Source organism: Ambystoma mexicanum, chromosome 13 (genome assembly GCF_040938575.1).
Source record: "Ambystoma mexicanum isolate Mex_15411 chromosome 13, UKY_AmexF1_1, whole genome shotgun sequence".
NCBI classification, from domain to species: domain Eukaryota; kingdom Metazoa; phylum Chordata; class Amphibia; order Caudata; family Ambystomatidae; genus Ambystoma; species Ambystoma mexicanum.
In genome coordinates, this window is record NC_090938.1 from 650,227,749 (window position 1) to 650,245,889 (window position 18,141).

Sequence of the window (18,141 nt, forward strand, 5' to 3'; positions counted from 1 at the left end):
AAAACGGCAGCAATACACATGGGAAAAGATGCATTGAAATGCTAGGCATGTGAAAAATACCAGGTAGGAATTGTGCCTTACATTTAAAAAGTGAAGCCAAGTGAAAGACACTTTTCACAAATTCACAAATAAACTGACATTTAAATGGAAAGGCTTACTTGTTGAAGTGAACAGGAATGTTCTATGTGACTGGCCTTTGTGTGAATAATACCAAAAGTGAACTTATATCTGTCCAAACTGTATGACAAGAAAGGCTGTATTATAAACAACATACCCAGATATAATGCTAAATGTTACATGTAATCACATCTTGTCGACTTAAAGCTGTATTTTCTAAAGTATGGATGCAGCTGGTGTTTTCCCCACTCAACTGAAAGGTCTGTGACTTTGAACTCAAGACCTGTGGATGGGCCCACTCGGAAAACAAGCCCTGGTTCAGTTACAAATACAAAGAAATACCAGAATTTGATCAAAATTGTGGGATTGCAGATAACACAGCCAGTAGGAATGACTTTTACAGTTTGGTCTCCCCATTAGCTGTGCATTTGTGGCCAACAGAAATTACCTTTTCAGAGCTGACTCGACCTCAGGAAAATGGCTTCAGAGCCACTAAGGGATCTTTAAACATTATGTAAGAAACGGACCTTGCTGATAAGCAGATGTTCGTGTCCAGTCACAAGAACAGAAACAAATCTTAAAAGGTTATTGCTATTGTGGAGCTGAGGGGCACATGCGATGCCTTGCCATATGATTAACATTGGGCCACCCTTTATTTAAGAGAATTGTATGTCCCTGTGAGCTCATCCCAGACTCCTATTAAAGGGAATAAGAAGCCTGTCAGTGTCATGTAAATATGAATCCTGTGTGATGTATACAAGTTGTTATGAAGACAATTATGATATCGGCCTTCTCATAATTCTGAGGGAATGGAAAGTTGGTGTGGTGGTAGGTTATAGAAATAAGGTTTGAATCTTGATGGGTCAGATTTGTGACTATTTTGGCTCAGGAGCCAATGGAACAAAACGGTAGCTCCTCCCAGGAAGGGCATGCCGAGATATGATAAGTATTTTCCGACTCGCCATAAAATATGGAACTCAACATATATGTGCCTGAAGTTATTTGAAAGGGTAAGGTAACTGCCATTTTGTGAGGTTTTAAGGGCACTGAAAAAGTTAAACCTGCTTGTCATTTAGGCATGATTAATTTTTCTCCTCCCTCAGCCTCCATCCTCCACACCTCCCAACTCCTTGTCCTATCAGCAGGCAGTGGGTGTATTGGCGGAGGGAGAAAGCTGGCCAATCCGTAGCGTGGAAATTATGATAATAATTGTGTCACCAGCCCTATAAAACATCAGTTTTCAACTTGAGGGGGATTTTCTTTGACTTTTTGACTTATTACCTTTCTTGGGACTTTTGACTTTTCCCTTGACCTTTCCTCCTTGTTGCTGGTGGTAATCTACTTTTGGACTCTTGCCAGGAACAACTAGCATAGAGACAAGGAGAGCTACCAAGGCCTTAAACATTGCATTGGAGACAGCGACTGGGAAATCTAGAAGCTAGCTGGGCCTGCTATTTGAGGAGCCAGAGGAAGTGTGGGTGCTGGGGACTACCCTTGACGGAAGCCTTTTACCAGATCTGTTCCTGTCCTCCGAGGAGCCCTGCTGTTTCCATGGATGTCCCATAACCAAGGCCTTCCATGAACGTAGATTCATCCAAATGGCAAAAAAGGTGTGGGGGGGGGGATCTGCCAGCCTTATTCTCCATCTCGCATAGCGTGTAGGGTGGTGTACCTGAGGAGACCCTTGGCACATGTTATTAAATCAAACTCAAATTAATTCCACTATAGAAAATCACCCTGTCCATTTACATTGAATTGTGTTGGGAACGGCCTGCCTTACTCCTTTCCATTAATTGTGCATAGGGGGTGAACATGTGCAGATCCTTAGCGCATTGAATCAAAGTTAAATCAATTGATTCCCATATAGAAAATCAGGGGATGAGTGTTGTTAGAGTTCGAAACAAACAAAGTTAATTCCCAGTGTGTTAGAACCAGTATAGTCAATAAAGTACTTGTGTGACTATTTTTGTGAAACCCCTGCCTTCTGTAAAGAAGGGGGTTGTCCATAATCCCAAAATTAGTAACTAAGTGAATGTAGAGTGTGCAAAACGAAATCTCCCATTTATTCACTGGCATCCCAAATCAGAATTCCAAGGCCCTGCATTGTATGTAAACTAAAAAGCCCAACATGGTTTTCGCATTGAGTTCCTTTCCTAACTTTGGCTTTCAAATAAAAAGCTCAAAATGATTTTTTTCTTTGTGTCTATTTCCCAAAACCTGCCTTTTTAATAAAAAGCAAAAAAACATTTTGCTACTGTGTTCACAATCCCTGTACCTTGCCTTCAAATTAAGGTGTCATATATGACTGATGCCTGGGGGTAGGGGTTGCTGCAAGAGAAGAGCATTGTGATAACCCAAGCAATCACTGGGGGTCGTTTCAAATTTCCTAATTGTTAATGTGCAAGAAATCCTCTGTGTGTTTTGATGTAAAGTCTTTCAATTCAACCTGTGTGTTGTAGTAGCTGAAAGTCCATTAGAAATAGTGGTCAGTCAATTGGTACAAGTAATTTGAAATTGTGATATTGTGTAGTGCCACGGCATTGGTGGCTGGTGTTTTGGTTGTTCTATTATATGTTGTAAAACCTTCAATAAATATATATTCTTACCATAGAGTGGCCTGGTTCTTAGCTTATTGGTGGTAAGGAGAGTATCGGTTGGATGGTGCGTTATAGGTTGGAGGCCTCACTAAAGTTGAATCTGGATAAGGGCTTTGGTGTGCACCACATTGCTTCAGGGGGAAAGGTGCTTGGGGGGGGGGGGTGGGACTCCCTGAGTTGAGAGTGACCGTCTAATAAATCGTGACAATGATGCCTGGCATATGGTGCACCTGTAGATATGGCAGTACCTGGCAAATGGTGGGAGTACCAGGGTATGTGTTGGTAGTGCCTGGTAAATGGTTTACCTAGGCATGTGCTGCCCGTAGCATAAATGTAGAAGTTGGGCATGTGATGTCAGCAGTAACGGGCAAATTATTTACCTTGGCATACAAAGAGAATATTTGGCAAATTATGAGTGTTGCTGAGGATATGTTGCTAGTATCTGGCAGATTGTGGCGTTACCTAGCATTTCTGTTAGAACTTTGCAACAATTGACTGAGCATCTTTATAGGTGTGCATCTGATGGCAAAAATAGGCATATGCTGCAAGTTTAATGATAATTTGTTTATAGCGCTTTAATCTAAAGCGCTTTGCATAGGACATATGTACATACATTACTATTACCCAATTGAAGTTGGTACTCAATTATCGACCTTGGAAGGATGAAAGGCTGAGTTGGCCTTGCCGGGATTTGAAGCTGCGACCTACAAGTCAAACACAGATCCAGCAACAGGCGCTTAACCTGCTGAGCCATCTTACCAGCTGACCATATGTACATGACTATATGCTGCCATTGGACTTAATGGTGTCAATTTTTGGCAATTTGATTGCAGTAACTGGCAATGGTACATGTTCCTTGCCATATGTGACAGCATTGCATTGCTAATGCTGGCATTAGCTGCCTTTTAATGTTGGGTACTTGAGCATATCATGGCAATAGATGATACCATCCTGGCATGTTAAGAGTTTTGTTTACCCAGCGTTGGTCATCGCGGCAGTGGTGTGAGAGTGCTGAGGCTTGTCCGCAGAGTAGGGTAATGTTCTAAGTCAGCAGTATCCACACCTTGTTCTGGGATGGCATTACCTGACAAATGGTGTGAGATCCTTGTCCAATGATTTATATTCCATGACAAATGTTGTACTTGTGAATATGCTGTATGTACCTGTTCCAGAAACAGCTAAAGATCCACCTGTTCAATTATTAACATTTAACAACTGACTATGACTCTTCCACCGCCTTGTATATATGTGTGTTTTATCCTGTAGCTTGCACCTTGAATATATGTTCTCCTTCTGTAACTAGCGCCTAGACGTCCATGGGTTATGTGCGCTCCTATGAATGAATACATAGATAAATGCTGGCAACTCCTAGACCATGGTAGTAGTACCTGAAAATACGTGGTCCGTTCTTGGCAACAACATACATCATTTTTACTGCACAAAGGCCACATCTTTTGCTTTTTCCAATGCTCATTTCATCATCTTAGGCTGGATACATATTATCTTGCTGCGGTAAACTGTATGTGTGCTTCCAGCTCTCTGGTGAGCAATAGTAACCAATTATAAAAAGCCTACAAAATAGTGTCTTGAAGCTTAAATAATTACCCATTTCTTATGTTATGGAGCTCAGAAGATTGCAAGGCTTATCCGGCGTGACTGACTCCACAAGTATAACTCGACCTCAGGCTCCCCAACCCTCTGAGCTGACCAGTGGCGCCAACCATGGCCCCAGTCTTCTCCGGAATGGAGAAGGCAACCTACACACCATTGATTACAGGGGCCGAGGAGCAGCTGCGAATGCTTCTTAGCCTAGCATAGCCTAGACTTGGTTTGCTCTGGCCTCAGTGATTATTTTCAGCTGAGAGTAGACAAAGCACTACCATCAGCTTCGCCATGGATGTCCATAAACATGTTAATGCCACATTGCCACATGCTGTCACACACTGTTGCCTCAAGCAGATTAAGTGTAAACGGTGATAGCTTTTTTTGTTGATTAAAACACTGTTCTCCAACTTCTCTAAATAAACTTGGGTCCTAATTCACAGAACGTTTAGCGTAGAGCAAATTGACTTTCCATTGCAAAAGTACTCTTTGCGCCTGGTGCGAAGAGTACTTTTGCAGTGCAAAGTCCCTTTGCTCTGCCCTGTGAATTAGGCCCGGGCCCAAGTGTATTTTTCCAGTGCAAAGTCACTTTACCCCGTGCTAAACGTTCTTTGAATTCGGCCCTAAATTACAAAATAAACACATTTTCTAAAACTGAAAACCAGTTGTTGATACAACTGACTGTAAGAGTTGCTTTTTTGTAGGCATTCAGCTTGTGTTCACGTCTTCCAATTCAATAAGACTCATTGCCGTTTGGTTTCTGACTGAGAGCAGATGATAGTTGGCCCATGTGAGGCGCTCTGAGTCCTTGCTTTTCTTAGGTTCCCATCAGATTGCATTAGGACGCATGTAGTCCTGGTTTTTATACTGTCAAAATAAAACTACAAATACTTTAAAAGTTTACAGAATGATGGAAGCTGAAAAGCCATAATTTGATCAAATCCATCCTTTCCACTGGACACATAAAGATTCAACAGGAAAATGTGCACTGTGAAGTGCACACATTTAAACTGTGCAGCCAGAAAACCTGGGCTCACGGCTAGGCTTCCCCATGTGACCAATGCATGTGCTCCTGGGCAAAGCACTCTCGCTACATTGCTCTAATTTTCTTTGGCTGCCAGAATTGGAATTGCCGAGAAATTATTCAGAAATACACATGTGCAGTTTAATAGACCACAGTTATTCTCCATTTATAATAATTACCATTTATATAGTACACATCACAATCACATGCTGAATAGTCCCTTGGTTACTTGTGCCATCAACCCTTGTGTGCCGTGGCACCCAATGAACTGAAAAGTTAGATACATTACAGACTTCAATGTTTGGTTGGCGAAAGGCCTAGTCCAGCAGCCATTGTAACTCTTGGCACCCTCCCATCCGACTATGGGCTGTGGTCATGGGGTCTCCATCTGCTGCACAGCTAGGGTGACCAGACGTCCCGGTTTTCCCGGGACAGTCCGGGGGAATCACCCTCTGTCCCGGTGTCCCACGAGTTTTTTTTATTTTATAAACCCCGTCCGGGTTTTGCCGGAACCCGATTTCGAAATCGGGTTCCGATACAACTCTTTCTGCGTGAAAGGGGGCGTGAAATGCTTTTCATGCCCCCATTTCCTCCCCATTCTAGGCTCTCTCCTCCAATTAGAGGAGTGTGCCTGTGACCACACACCCCCGAGCCCCGCAACAGGCCAGCAACATAGAACTAGGACCAACGTTTTATTTGTATTTACTTTGGTCCTATTTCTATGGCCTGTCCCATTTTCTTTTTTTTTTCTTTTTTATCTGGTCACCCTATGAACAGCTCGTGAATGGGGGAGGGGAAAAAAAATTGCAGCATGGGAGATGCTTGCCTCATCTTGAGGTTTCATGGGTCAAATATCCTGTTCTATTGAATTTCTCCCACAAAGGAGGGTCTGCAACCACGTTTTATCTCATTAGCCCTTCACAAAGGAGAAATACCCATTTGCATATCAGTCTGGTCCCACCCACAAGAATACCATCAGCAACCCCAGACACGTTTTTCGGCTTTCAAGGCCTCCACACAAACATTGCTTTTCTTTTTCTCCCATCTTTCCCCACCATTCAGGACATGTGGGAGGCGCCTCCTGGAGGCCCGGTGTGCGCCGCTGGTGCTTAAGAACAGAAGCAGCTACACTTTTTGTGTTGCTTCCGAGACAGGAGGGCATGAGCTAACTCAGTAACGCATTGTGTCAGCCTTACAAGGAGGACATTTGATGGCATATCCACGACTCAAAACGTGTAGCCCGCAACTCGTACACAGTTCATTGCAGCAGGTGCATGAACCAACTGAGGTACCTGTAATGTAATGTTATTCAATTGAGAAATGGTGGAATGGAGTAGTGCCATGGTATGGGACATGGAGGACGTTATTTATTTGATAAAGAAAAGTAAGCGCTCGAATGCGCCGGGGCCATATGGCCTGTCAAACCTGACCTATAAAGATAATCTGGCAGTCTGGTCAAGAGTGCTTTCGGAGGGGGCGTGGCCAGCAGCCATCCGATGAGGACGTGAGCCCGTGCTGCTCCTGCGCCACTGGCCTTATCCTGTCGAAATCCTGATAAAATACATATCCGAGCTGATCCCTGAAATACTCCAGCGGTGTGTGAGACTCTCCTGCACCGAATCGCGGTGCTCCGACGCAAATCCGTAAAAGGAATCGCCATCCAGATCGAGTGGAAGTTGCAGGAACTGTGACAAGCGCAGAGCCCAAGATGGCCGCCATAACTGCGATCGCGCACTAACTGTCGGCCGGCGGCCGGCGCACACCGGGAACAGCTCCACCGGGCTCTGCAGTCAATATCCTGACCGCGGCGGCGGGGCGGTGCAGCGATCGCAGGTCCAGCCCGCCTGCCGAGCGCCTCTGCCTGTGCGAGAACCCCTTCGAACCGGGGGCCTGAAGAGGGCCCGGAGCGGGACGCTTGGCGTGTCAGTGTTGGCGCGGAAGAAGAGACACGGCGCACCGGCGGGTGATCCGACTAGCGCGCCCCCTACAACCGGAGACGTTGACCCGCTACTCGAGGCCTGGAACATCCGGCGATGTGGTAAGGAGTGGGGAAAGTGGGACAGAGAGCGCTAGCGAACCGCCTCCCCTCCCCCCACGGGCGAAGGACCTCCAGACGGAGCTGCGATCCCTACCGGCGCCTGCTGACAACTTGGGCGGTGAACCCCCTCTCATTTCTGGGACACAACAGGTGCCCCCACAGCGGCGTGCAGCCCAGTGCGTGTGGCCGCTACCAGGGGACAGAACCACAGGGCCCCGGTGGGTGCAATAAAGCGGTGACCGATTCGCATATCACGCACCCACACCGTCTTGGCCCCCAGAGCTGCTGTAAGTGTGGCTAATAGACATTGTTGGGACAAGGGAACTGTAAAGCTAGCACAAGCATAAATACCCGCCGGTCGCAACGTGCCCGGCACCACCATCAATAACTTACCAATAGTGCCTACCCCCAGCACCTGCCGGACCCCCCTCCTCCGGGACCAGACAGCATACTGCAACAGTACCACAACAAGCAGAGAATGGGTAAGGAGAAGCCCAGGAAACATCCACACAGAGCAGGATCGAGCATTATGCAGCTATGCCAGCACCCCGCTCACCAGAGAAGCCACCGTCGGTCGACCCGGATCATGTGGACAATATTTCTCTAAGAGATATCATGAGCGCCATCACCAACTCCAGGACCTCGATGGAAAAAAAGATGGACAGTATTGGTGCAGACGTGTCCCTGCTACGCCATGATCTGCAAAAGCTGACCTCCCGTACGGGAGAGGCAGAGACACGAATCTCTGAAACCGAGGATGGCCTGCGAGGTGTAAATCGGCAAGTGGCGAGTATGCTAGCATGGATAAAGACCCTGGAAGCAAGAGTGGACGATAGTGAGGGTAGATCCCGGCGCAATAATATCCCCATAATCGGCCTGCCGGAAAAAAAGCCGAAGGGGAATGTATGGAACTCTTCCTTGAGGACTGGTTGACGAATATCTATGACGGAGAGGCATTCTCTAAATTCTTCTCTATCGAGCGGGCCCACCGCATCCCAGCTGGCAAAGTGACACCAGGAGCTCCACCACGCACATTAATTGCCAAATGTTTGAACTATAGAGATAGGGAAACGGTACTCCAACTGGCAAGATCGAAGGGCACAGTCACATTCAACGGATCCAAAATAGCCTTCTTCCCCGATTTCACCAGGGAGGTACAGAAAGCACGACAGTCATTTGACCCGCTCAAGAAACGTCTACAATCAGTGGGTGTCAAATATGGACTGCTCTTCCCTGCCCAACTCAAGATATTCCATGGGGGCACGACCGTGCACTTCACCGACCCCAGAGAGGCGTGGAACTGGGCCGAACGGCACATAGAAGGGGACTGGAACACAGAGGGAAGAAGGAGGGATAGACGCAATAGTCCTCGCCCAGAACGTCCGCCAGAACAGGGCCAACAGCAGCGGCCACAACCAGGAAACCCGCTGCAGGAAGAAATATGAAATGGGTGCAGTTTTGGGCAGAATGCCAAAGCTACTTAGCCTAGGAGCACCACAAATCTGTCACCCCCCACGCCAATCTACGCACGGAATACAACCAGGCCAGTGGCCGAACAGCCACCCGCCCCAAGAGCTAAGGCTAAAACTAAAGAAGTTCGCGACAGCACCACGGACAGGTGCTGTGAAACTTACGAAGTTCATGTGCCACTGAGGGTGGCTTAGTTAAGGTTTACTTGTTCAGTTCAAATTTCGGGCGACAGATACTCCAGGTTGGGTGGGAGTATAGGGAGGGCGGTTAGGTAACACTACCGAGGCAGTAGATGCCTCCAGGGGAACGAGGGATGGAGTTGGGGGGAGGGGGATTTCTTATTCTTGCTCTGGGTTTTGTCTTTATTTTTGTTCATGTATGGTCTGCCAACACTAAACATTCACTCCTACGAACCCGCATCACACGGCGAAACAACAGACCGTGCTTCTTCCCGGAATCCTACATGTACTGCCCAACAGTAACCCGCCCACCAACCAGATGACGAATGCTAGATCTGATACAAAATCATTACGTCTCCTGACATGGAATGTCAACGGGTTGGGTAGTGGGATAAAACGCAGACTGGTCACCCAAGCATTAAACAGGCAAGCGCCGGATGTGGCGTTGTTCACAGAAACACACCTGGCGGGCACCACATGCAACCTATTTAAACGTGGTAACTATCGCACAGCACCGCACTCGGGTTTTACTTCAGGCTCCCGAGGGGTCCTCATACTGATCCATAAGAAGCTGCCGCTCACACTTCCCAGTGTGTCACAGGACACAGGAGGCAGATTTGTGCATATGACAGGAACCCTATGGAATCAAACCATAACAATACTAGCTGTTTACGCACCACCCGCGCTGTTGCCAAATCTCATAGAAGAGATAACTCCCCTGATAGTACAGGACTACTCAGACACACTAATTCTTGGTGGCGATTTTAATGATGTTATGAACCTGGGTATGGACCGTACACACCTAAGGGGCAGGAATCCCGACACGCACACAAGGCTAGCCACCTTCACATCAGCACTGGGACTGAGGGATGTATGGCGTGACCTTCACCCCGAGAATCGAGAATACTCATTCCACTCGGGCGTCCATGCATCCCTCTCTAGACTGGACTATTTTTTCGTTCCAACCACAGAGGTGCATAGAGTACTTAACGCCACCCTACTCCCGCGTGGCCTCTCTGACCACTCGCCCCTACTAATAGAAATATTAACGTCAAGGCCGATCCCTCCACCTTCATGGCGCCTTAACAACTATTACTTAGGCTTCCCGGAGCTTGTAGAACGTATTCAAGAAACCACAACCAATTACTTTGAACTAAACGCAGGGTCAATTGATAACCCTGGATTGTTATGGGAAGCGTATAAGCTGGTATTGCGGGGAGAGATTATCTCCTGGACAACGGCACACAAAAAAGCTCAAATGCAAAAAGTAAAAGAGGCTGAAGAACAGATGGAACGTACAGAGCGCGCACATCTGGCGTGAGACCTGCCTGAAACGAACCGAGCACTGGTCCTTGCCCAAAAAAAAATGCACAATCTAGCCCTAGACAACGCTAAACAGGTGCACACCACGATGCGCGCCAGATTATATGAGACAGGAGATAAGGCGGGCAAAATGTTAGCCTGGCTGGAGCGCAGGGATGAAGGGCACAAACAGGTCAGGATGATCAAACCCGACAATTCGGAACCGCTGTGGACAGATCAGGATATTGCAGAAGGCTTTGCAGCTTACTATGCAACGCTCTATGGGTCACCGGAAGCCCCCACTAACCTCTCCGTGTTAAATGGGATCACCCTTCCTAGCCTAACGGGCACACAGAGAGATCTACTGGAGGCAACCATTACTGAAGAGGAACTAGGGTTGGCCATGTCACAATTACACTCTGGGAAAACACTGGGGCCGAACGGCTTCCCGGTGGAGACATGGAAAAGGATAGAACCAAGTGTGATACTCCCACATCTCCTGCGGATGTACACACACTCGAAGGAGCAAGGACAGCTCCCCCCAGACCTAAGGAGGGCAACTATAATAGTGATCCCCAAACCAGATAGGCCCCCAGAGAAATGTAGTTCGTACAGGCCGATTTCGCTAATCAACACTGAAACCAAAATCCTGGCGAAAGCATTAGCAAATCGACTGCAGAAAGCTATCCCGTCACTGATTCATCCAGACCAATGCAGCTTCATGCCCAAGAGGTCTACGCGTATGAATATACACAGACTGCACGCTGCACTCGAAAAATCCTCCCTCCTGCGGGGTCCCTTGGCGCTATTAGCAATAGACTTTGAGAAAGCCTTCGACTCTGTGCACTGGCCAGCACTGTGGGAAATAATGCGTCGAATGGGTTTCGGTGACCAATTCCTAGGATGGGTGCAGTTGCTATACAAGTCCCCAGAGGCCATGACCAGAGTGAATGGGTGGCTCTCGCAGCCATTTAGATTAGGCAAGGGGACACGACAGGGCTGCCCCTTGTCTGCAATGCTTTTTGCGCTTGCCATAGAACCGTTGGCGATTCTGTTAAGAGAATCACAAATGTGGAAGGGTTTCCGGTGGACAGATGATTGGGAGGATAAGGTCTCATTATATGCAGATGACCTGCCCCTGTATCTATCAGACCCCATAACCTCTTGTCCTGCAGTGATACGCTTACTGAAGGAATACGAATCCTTTAGTGGTTTGAAGGTAAACTGGTCGAAATCCACATTGTTTCCATTGAGAGAGATGGGTAGCGTAGGGATACAGAATTGCCCCTTTCGTATAGAAGTTGACCAGTTTCGCTACCTGTGGGTTCAGATAACAACGAACTTAAACGATTACGTAGAAAAAAACCTAAACCCAATCATAACCCGCTTTGCAGAGTACGTCAAACACTGGAACGCCCTGCCACTGACCCTACTGGGGAGAGCAGCACTATTTAAGATGATGGCACTACCTAGATTCCTGTACATACTCCAAAATGCCCTGTTACACATCCCCAGACGGGAGTTTCACAAAATCGACAGAATCCTCCGGAAACTCCTGTGGAACAATGGACACCCGAGAATAGCGCTCCACATCCTGCAGCGTTCCATCTGGGAGGGAGACAAAGGATTGCCGCGTATACAGACGTACTATTGGGCGAGTCAGATGGCAGTAATAAACAACCTATTACACGGCAACCCCTCGCTACCTCACATTAAATCTGATACCCTGGATGGAGCGAGCATAACCCCACTAGAGTCCCTATACCAGAAAACTAATATCAACACTACCAAAACAATGGCTGCTCACCGGGCATTAATCTGGGCAGAGGCACACAAACCTATAAACTGGGAAGGGAAAACCACTCCAGTACAGCCTGTGGGTAAATAAACACATCCCTGAGCTGGACAGGCTCCCAAAATGGCGGAACTGGATAACTGCGGGAATAACAAAAGTGGGGGATGTGATTCGGGACGGGGGAATTGTGCCATTTGAGGGGTTGGTGGAGGAGTTCAACCTCCCTGTCACTGACCGATACCGGCATATGCAATTAAGTCATGCCCTACAGCGGTACTTGCCTGACCGGCGTGACATGGCAGACTGCACCCCCATAGAGAGGAACCTGGTTCTAGATAGCATAGACGCCAAAATCACCTCGGTGATGTATAATGTTCTCACCTCGTTTGCCACACCGGAGCTATCAAGTCTAAAGTCTAAATGAGAAAGGGATGTGGGAGAAATACTGCCTGAAGACTGGATAACAATCCTAATGTACCCGAGAGAAACCGCCATTTCGGCCACATTACGCCTTGTCCAGCTCAAAATCCTGCATAGAGTTTACTATCCAAGGGTCGCATTGTACCGATGGGGTAAAACCACAGACCCGAATTGCTTGCGCTGCCACCAGGAAGAGGGCACCTTTTTCCACATTATATGGGGCTGCCCGCGCATCACGCTATACTGGCAACGCTGCTGCGACACACTTACTAAGGTACTGGGTCGGACCGTGCCCAGAGATCCAAAATTGATGTTGCTGGGTGTGGGCGACGCAGAGATGTCTCGCACTGATAAGCTACTGTTTGCAACCACCACGGCACTGATCAAGCACAATATTGCCAAGCTATGGGGCTCGGATGTAACCCCTGAGCATGCACAATGGATAGATGATGTAGATGTATGTATTGCGATGGAGCGAAGAGTATATGCGGCCAGAGGATGTCCTGGGAAAGCGGGGAAAATCTGTGAAAAGTGGGAGAACGCACAATAAGACTTTTGTACGATACAGGCCTGTGGCCAGAACGTAACTGAAATGCAAGAGTGTACAAGTAATTGTTAACATAACCTTACGTTGTTGAAAGATGGACCTTATTTTCTTTTGTGATGTTCTTGGTTGCTGGACCCCTTCAGGGTTGTTGTTCTTTTTTGTGTATTATGCAATAAAATCAATAAAAATGTTTAATCAAAAAAAAAGAGTGCTTTCAGATTTATTTACTAATATTCTTGCAAACAAAATGTTCCCCTATACCTGGTCTGCAGCCACTATAATTTTGATTTTTAAAGATGGTGATAGGTCTTCACCCCCTATATTATAGACCAATTTCCTTGTTGGACGCCTCGAATAAGATTTTTGTGAAAATGCTTCTGAAAGCCTTGCAAGGATGGGCAGGCTTCCGCAGGGTTTGAACACTGCCACAAATTGTTTTGTCTTAGACTTACTAGCACACCAAGCCAAGACCCAATCTCGGCCTATATTTTTAGCCTTTCTGGATATCAGTAAGGCATTTGATTTGGTGAATAGGTCTCTTTTGTGTAAAAGGTTACATGATCAGGGATGCCTGGCTGCTTTGCTGGGTATCCTGGAGGCCTTACACACAGACACAAGGATTAGGCTTGATGCCTTGGGTAGTTATTCACCTTGGATACAGACAAATAGGGGCCTAAGACAGGGATGTGTATTGGCTCAATTTCTTTTTTGTTTCTATTTGTTGGGGCTGGGAGGTCATTTAGGTTTATTTAATACCTTTCCCCCAAGATTAGGGTCCCTTGTAATCCAATATCTACTGTATGCGGAGGATATCGTTTTATGCGATTTAACAGCTATTGGTCTGCAGAGATCATTAACAGCTGTGGAAGACTTTCTGGGGAGTCTGGACCTATCACTAATTACAACAAAATCAAAGGTCCTTGTTCTAAAAGGGGGGGGGACAAAATTGTAAAACAGTACCCTGGCATCTGAAAAATGGTAAGCTAGAAGTAGTAAACAAGTTTGTTTATCTTGGTGTTGTAATGTACGTTAAGGTTACAGGCACATAGTATCAAGAAGACCTTAAGGTCAGATTCTTAGGGGCACTGGTGAAGCTGCGTGTCTTTGATGGCAAATTCGGAAGATACTCCCTCTTGCCAGTTTTGGAACTGTACAAGCAGCAACTTGTGCCTAAGTTAATTTACAGTGCCCAAACCAAGACTCGGCCCTTAGACTGGTCAAAATTGGAGGGAGCATTGTGGAGAGGTCTTTTACAACTTCCACAATCGGTACCACTTGTAGGGATTTTGTACGAGCTGGGACGGCTCCCCATTCAGACAATGATAGATTGGGGGAAGTTACAGCTTTTCACAAACATGCTGAACCCTCTAGTGGCCTCGGTTTTGGAGCAGTTAAATTTAGTAAGGCTGCAGGGGCGCTGCAGGGTCCTTATGGAGTAGGTCATGAGTTGTGAATCAATGCTCCAAGGTGCAGACATATCTGTAGAAGAATTGGGCCTTACACCAAAAGTAGCTAAGTTAAGATGGTGCAGGTATGTTTGGACAAATTTGAGAGGAATGATTATGGATTTTAAATGTTTTGGTAATCATTTTGTGTGGTCTTGTAAAAGTTTTAATGTACCAGCACCTTATTTGAAAAAACATCCATCCAGAAGCTTTAGGTCTCAAGTATTAAGACTTAGGTTGAACTTGGTCCCAACTAATGAAATATTGGGTCGGCGTCTTAACATTCCACGAGACCAGAGGCTGTGTCGTCATTGTAAACTTCAGATAGAGACTCTAAGGCATCTATGTGTTGAGTGTCCACATTTGGAAATCCTGCGACTCCAATGTTTACATGGAACTGGGTATTTTTCTGAAGACTAATTGTGGAGGAGGATTATGAATTGCAATGAACTGAGCCTGAGTATTCAGAGTTTTTAAAGAACGCTGCAGTACTTTTATAGTTGGTTGGAATGTTTTCTTAATCTTTGTATTGTGAATTTGCATTATTTGTATTTTTTTAGAGGTCAATTGTGTTAAAAGTACTTTTGTACTGTGGAACACAATAAAATAAATACATTTAAAAAATAATGTTATTCAAATCATGTACTCAGTGGGCTTATCTTCTTGAGGATAGGTGAAAAATAAGGGTCGATTTGTTCAATGCAATTCAGGAGGGGACCTTGAATAAACAAAAGGCAATGCAATGCAATGTAACTGTATTTTGTATAGCGTGACTTCTTTCATTTTGGCATCAACTTGGCACTACAAAAGTGAGGTTTGCAGTGTTTTGAATTAATCATGACCACTGTCATTTCTCTGGCCAGCATTTGATGCATTGTGTTGCCTTTCTGCCCCATTTGCAGAAGGGGATCATCAGTCAGTTGAAACTTAGTCTTGAGCGTGCTACCATAGTTTGCTATGTACAGTTGCCCAGAGCAATGCTAGGGGTTATGATTCATTAAAAAGGTTCTATCCATATTTTTTTTTTAAAGTTTTGCTGAAAAGTAAACTATCATTAAAAAAAACAAGGCCCAGCCAGTGCATTGCCCACTGGCGCGCGCCTGTGATGTCCCTCTATGTGATGTGACGCCACATGATGACCCCTGGGTCGAAGGTTGCGTCCTAGGTTCACCCAACCCCACGGCAAACGTGAAGGTCTCCGGGCTCGCTGGGTGGTGTGAGTTTGGGGTGTTGACTGTTGGTGTGGATTGGTGGGGTGTGGTTGTTTGCGGTAGGGTGGCAGCTGGTGTTGAATTGGGGGTAGTGGTTGTTTGTGGTTTGGTGGCTGGAGGTTCGTGTGGGTGTCGCTCGGGTTGGTCGTGGTGGGTGGGTGGCGGCGCGCGGTGCCGCGCCTGAAGCGCATGTGTAGGCGTACGGGCTGGGGTCTCGCGGGTCTACGCGCCTGTCTCCGGGGCTCGCTGGGTGGTGTTTTGAGTGGTGGGGGTGTGTTTGCGGTGGGGTGGCTGGTGGTGTTGGATTGGGGGCTGTGGTTGTTTGTGGTTGGGTAGCTGGTGGTTTGTGTGGAAGTGTGGCCTGTGTGTTGATTGGTGGGGTTGGTGCACATCGTCCTTTAGGATGGGGAAGCGCCTGCGTGGGTCCGCCCACGCGTTCGATATTGAAGAAGAAGAAGGCAAACGTGAAGCTTGGCAAGCCGGCAGCAGCCAATGAGAGGACGCCTGCCTTGGGCCTGGTCACCAGGCGAAAGCAGCACGACTGGTGTATGCGGCCTCGGAAGTCGCAGCGTCCAGCCGGAGATTTGCATTACGATGCCGTGATTTGCAATGCCAGTGCTTGGGGGGCCTGGGCCGTACCCCATGTCGCTAATTAAGTGAGGCTAAATGAGATTAGAGCGCGGCGCGGAGTTTATCACCGCTGCCCCCAGCCCGCGTAATTCAATTCGTGCGTCCCCGCTGATGGGAAGTTGCCAGCGTGGACACACCGGCCCTGCTGGGTCCCCGAGTCCCGGCGTCGGAATAAATTGTGAGTGCTGAATTTGTCTTGCTTTCGCCCCAGCATGGCACCCGAAGCCGGCTCGGCTGCATTAATGCATTATTTATAATATGCCCGCGTGCTGCACGCAATCCAGAATGGAAATGCCCCCGTGGCGCACCAGTGCCAGCCATGCTGTGACCTGGCCTTGGAGGTGGAGGGGAAGAAGGTCACGGTGACCCCTCGCTTCGCCCTCTCAGGGAGGCCCGAGGCACTTGCACACAGTGTGTGCTGGGCAGTCGGCGTCTACCCCACACTATGCCAGTGTGCCAATCACTCGAGCATACCTGCACGGTCTCATTCTGCCGCTATAGTACACAAGGCCATTCCTCCCCGAATCTGACCCGATTATACACACATGTTGTGATGCAGTCTTATGTCCCGATTGTGTGTCTCTGTTAGTCTGGCCCGGTTGCAGGTTCCTTTTACCCCTGGCTGGTTCTGGGGTGATTAGTCCTGTTGTTTTTTTCTCTGTTTGATTGCAGCCAGGTTGCGCATATCATGTGTGTCCGCGTCATTTTGGCATGATCGTGCATGCACTTTTTCTTGTAGGTCGGCTTACTTGCACTTATGTGTTGTTGTGTGTTTTTGTTTTTGGCCAGACTGCACACACCAGTTGGCTTTCTAGATGTAACCTATTTCGATTTTTTTTATTTCTTGAAAAGTGTTTCGCCAGGAAGTGCTATACACAGGGCATTTTGAAAGCTGACACAGCCCCACTGCTGGGCGCTTTACTCATGTTTACTAAGGGATGATCTAGTAGTTAAGGGTGAGGAAGGAGCTCAAAACAGTCGAAGGGGACAGCACAAGTTGGATGGGGAATGGTTACATTGAGGTTAGTTTGGGAGCATAGAGTGAGAGGGTGACTATCAGTAGATGGTTAGAGTTACATGGCGTTGCTTGCCCATGAATGGATTTCAACATCACAAGGAATTTAAATAGGGAACGGTTTTGCAAGGATAAGCATCCCACTTGCACTTGAGGTGAGCAATGATTGTGAGAGGTTATAGAGACTACGGATAGAAAAATGTAGTACCTTGCTGCTAAGTGCAAAGGAGTAGAGGGATTGATGAGACCGAAGATGCGGCTGGGACACGAGACACATTTTTTTATTCAAACAGCATGATTTGTTTTAGATATGGTATTTGCAAACTTTACCCTAATAGCCAGCGATCTAAGGATGCACAGTAATGACATCATTACACTTAGTCTGGCACTCATCTCAAAAGTCCAAAATGATGCAAGGGCAGAGATGGATATCGACACAGTGAGTTGGTAATTGTATAGAGTATTACACAAATGAATGTAGATGTACATTCGTATAAATGTGTCCTCACAGAAACTACGTCATTCAGGAGAACCTTGTAAGATCACCATAACTAGCATACAATTACATTTCTAGAATTACTCCTGAAGAAGGGCCAAGAACAGAGTGGACTGAAACGTATTGGGATACAAGACAAGAGACCAACTAATGATAAGTTGGCAGGAATAAGAAACACGAAGTTAATGGATAATTCAATAATAAGAACACATCATTAGTTTGAATATACCAGGAGGAATGCTAGGTATCTTTC

General features: G+C 46.9%; 1 protein-coding gene across 4 annotated transcripts in view; it reads left to right on the top strand.

The window, feature by feature from the left end:
- The window catches only part of SKAP1 (src kinase associated phosphoprotein 1), a 2,196,308-nt gene that overhangs the window by 1,746,870 nt on the left and 431,297 nt on the right, over positions 1-18,141 (top strand). The window contains exon 1 of one of the 4 annotated variants that reach the window (XM_069634619.1): positions 16,328-16,555. The exons of the other annotated variants lie outside the window; for them this stretch is intronic. Within the exon in view, the coding sequence (XP_069490720.1) occupies positions 16,414-16,555 (142 nt within the window). The 5' untranslated portion in view covers positions 16,328-16,413. Of the gene's footprint in view, positions 1-16,327; positions 16,556-18,141 lie in introns of those variants that run through there. 4 annotated transcript variants of the gene reach the window in all.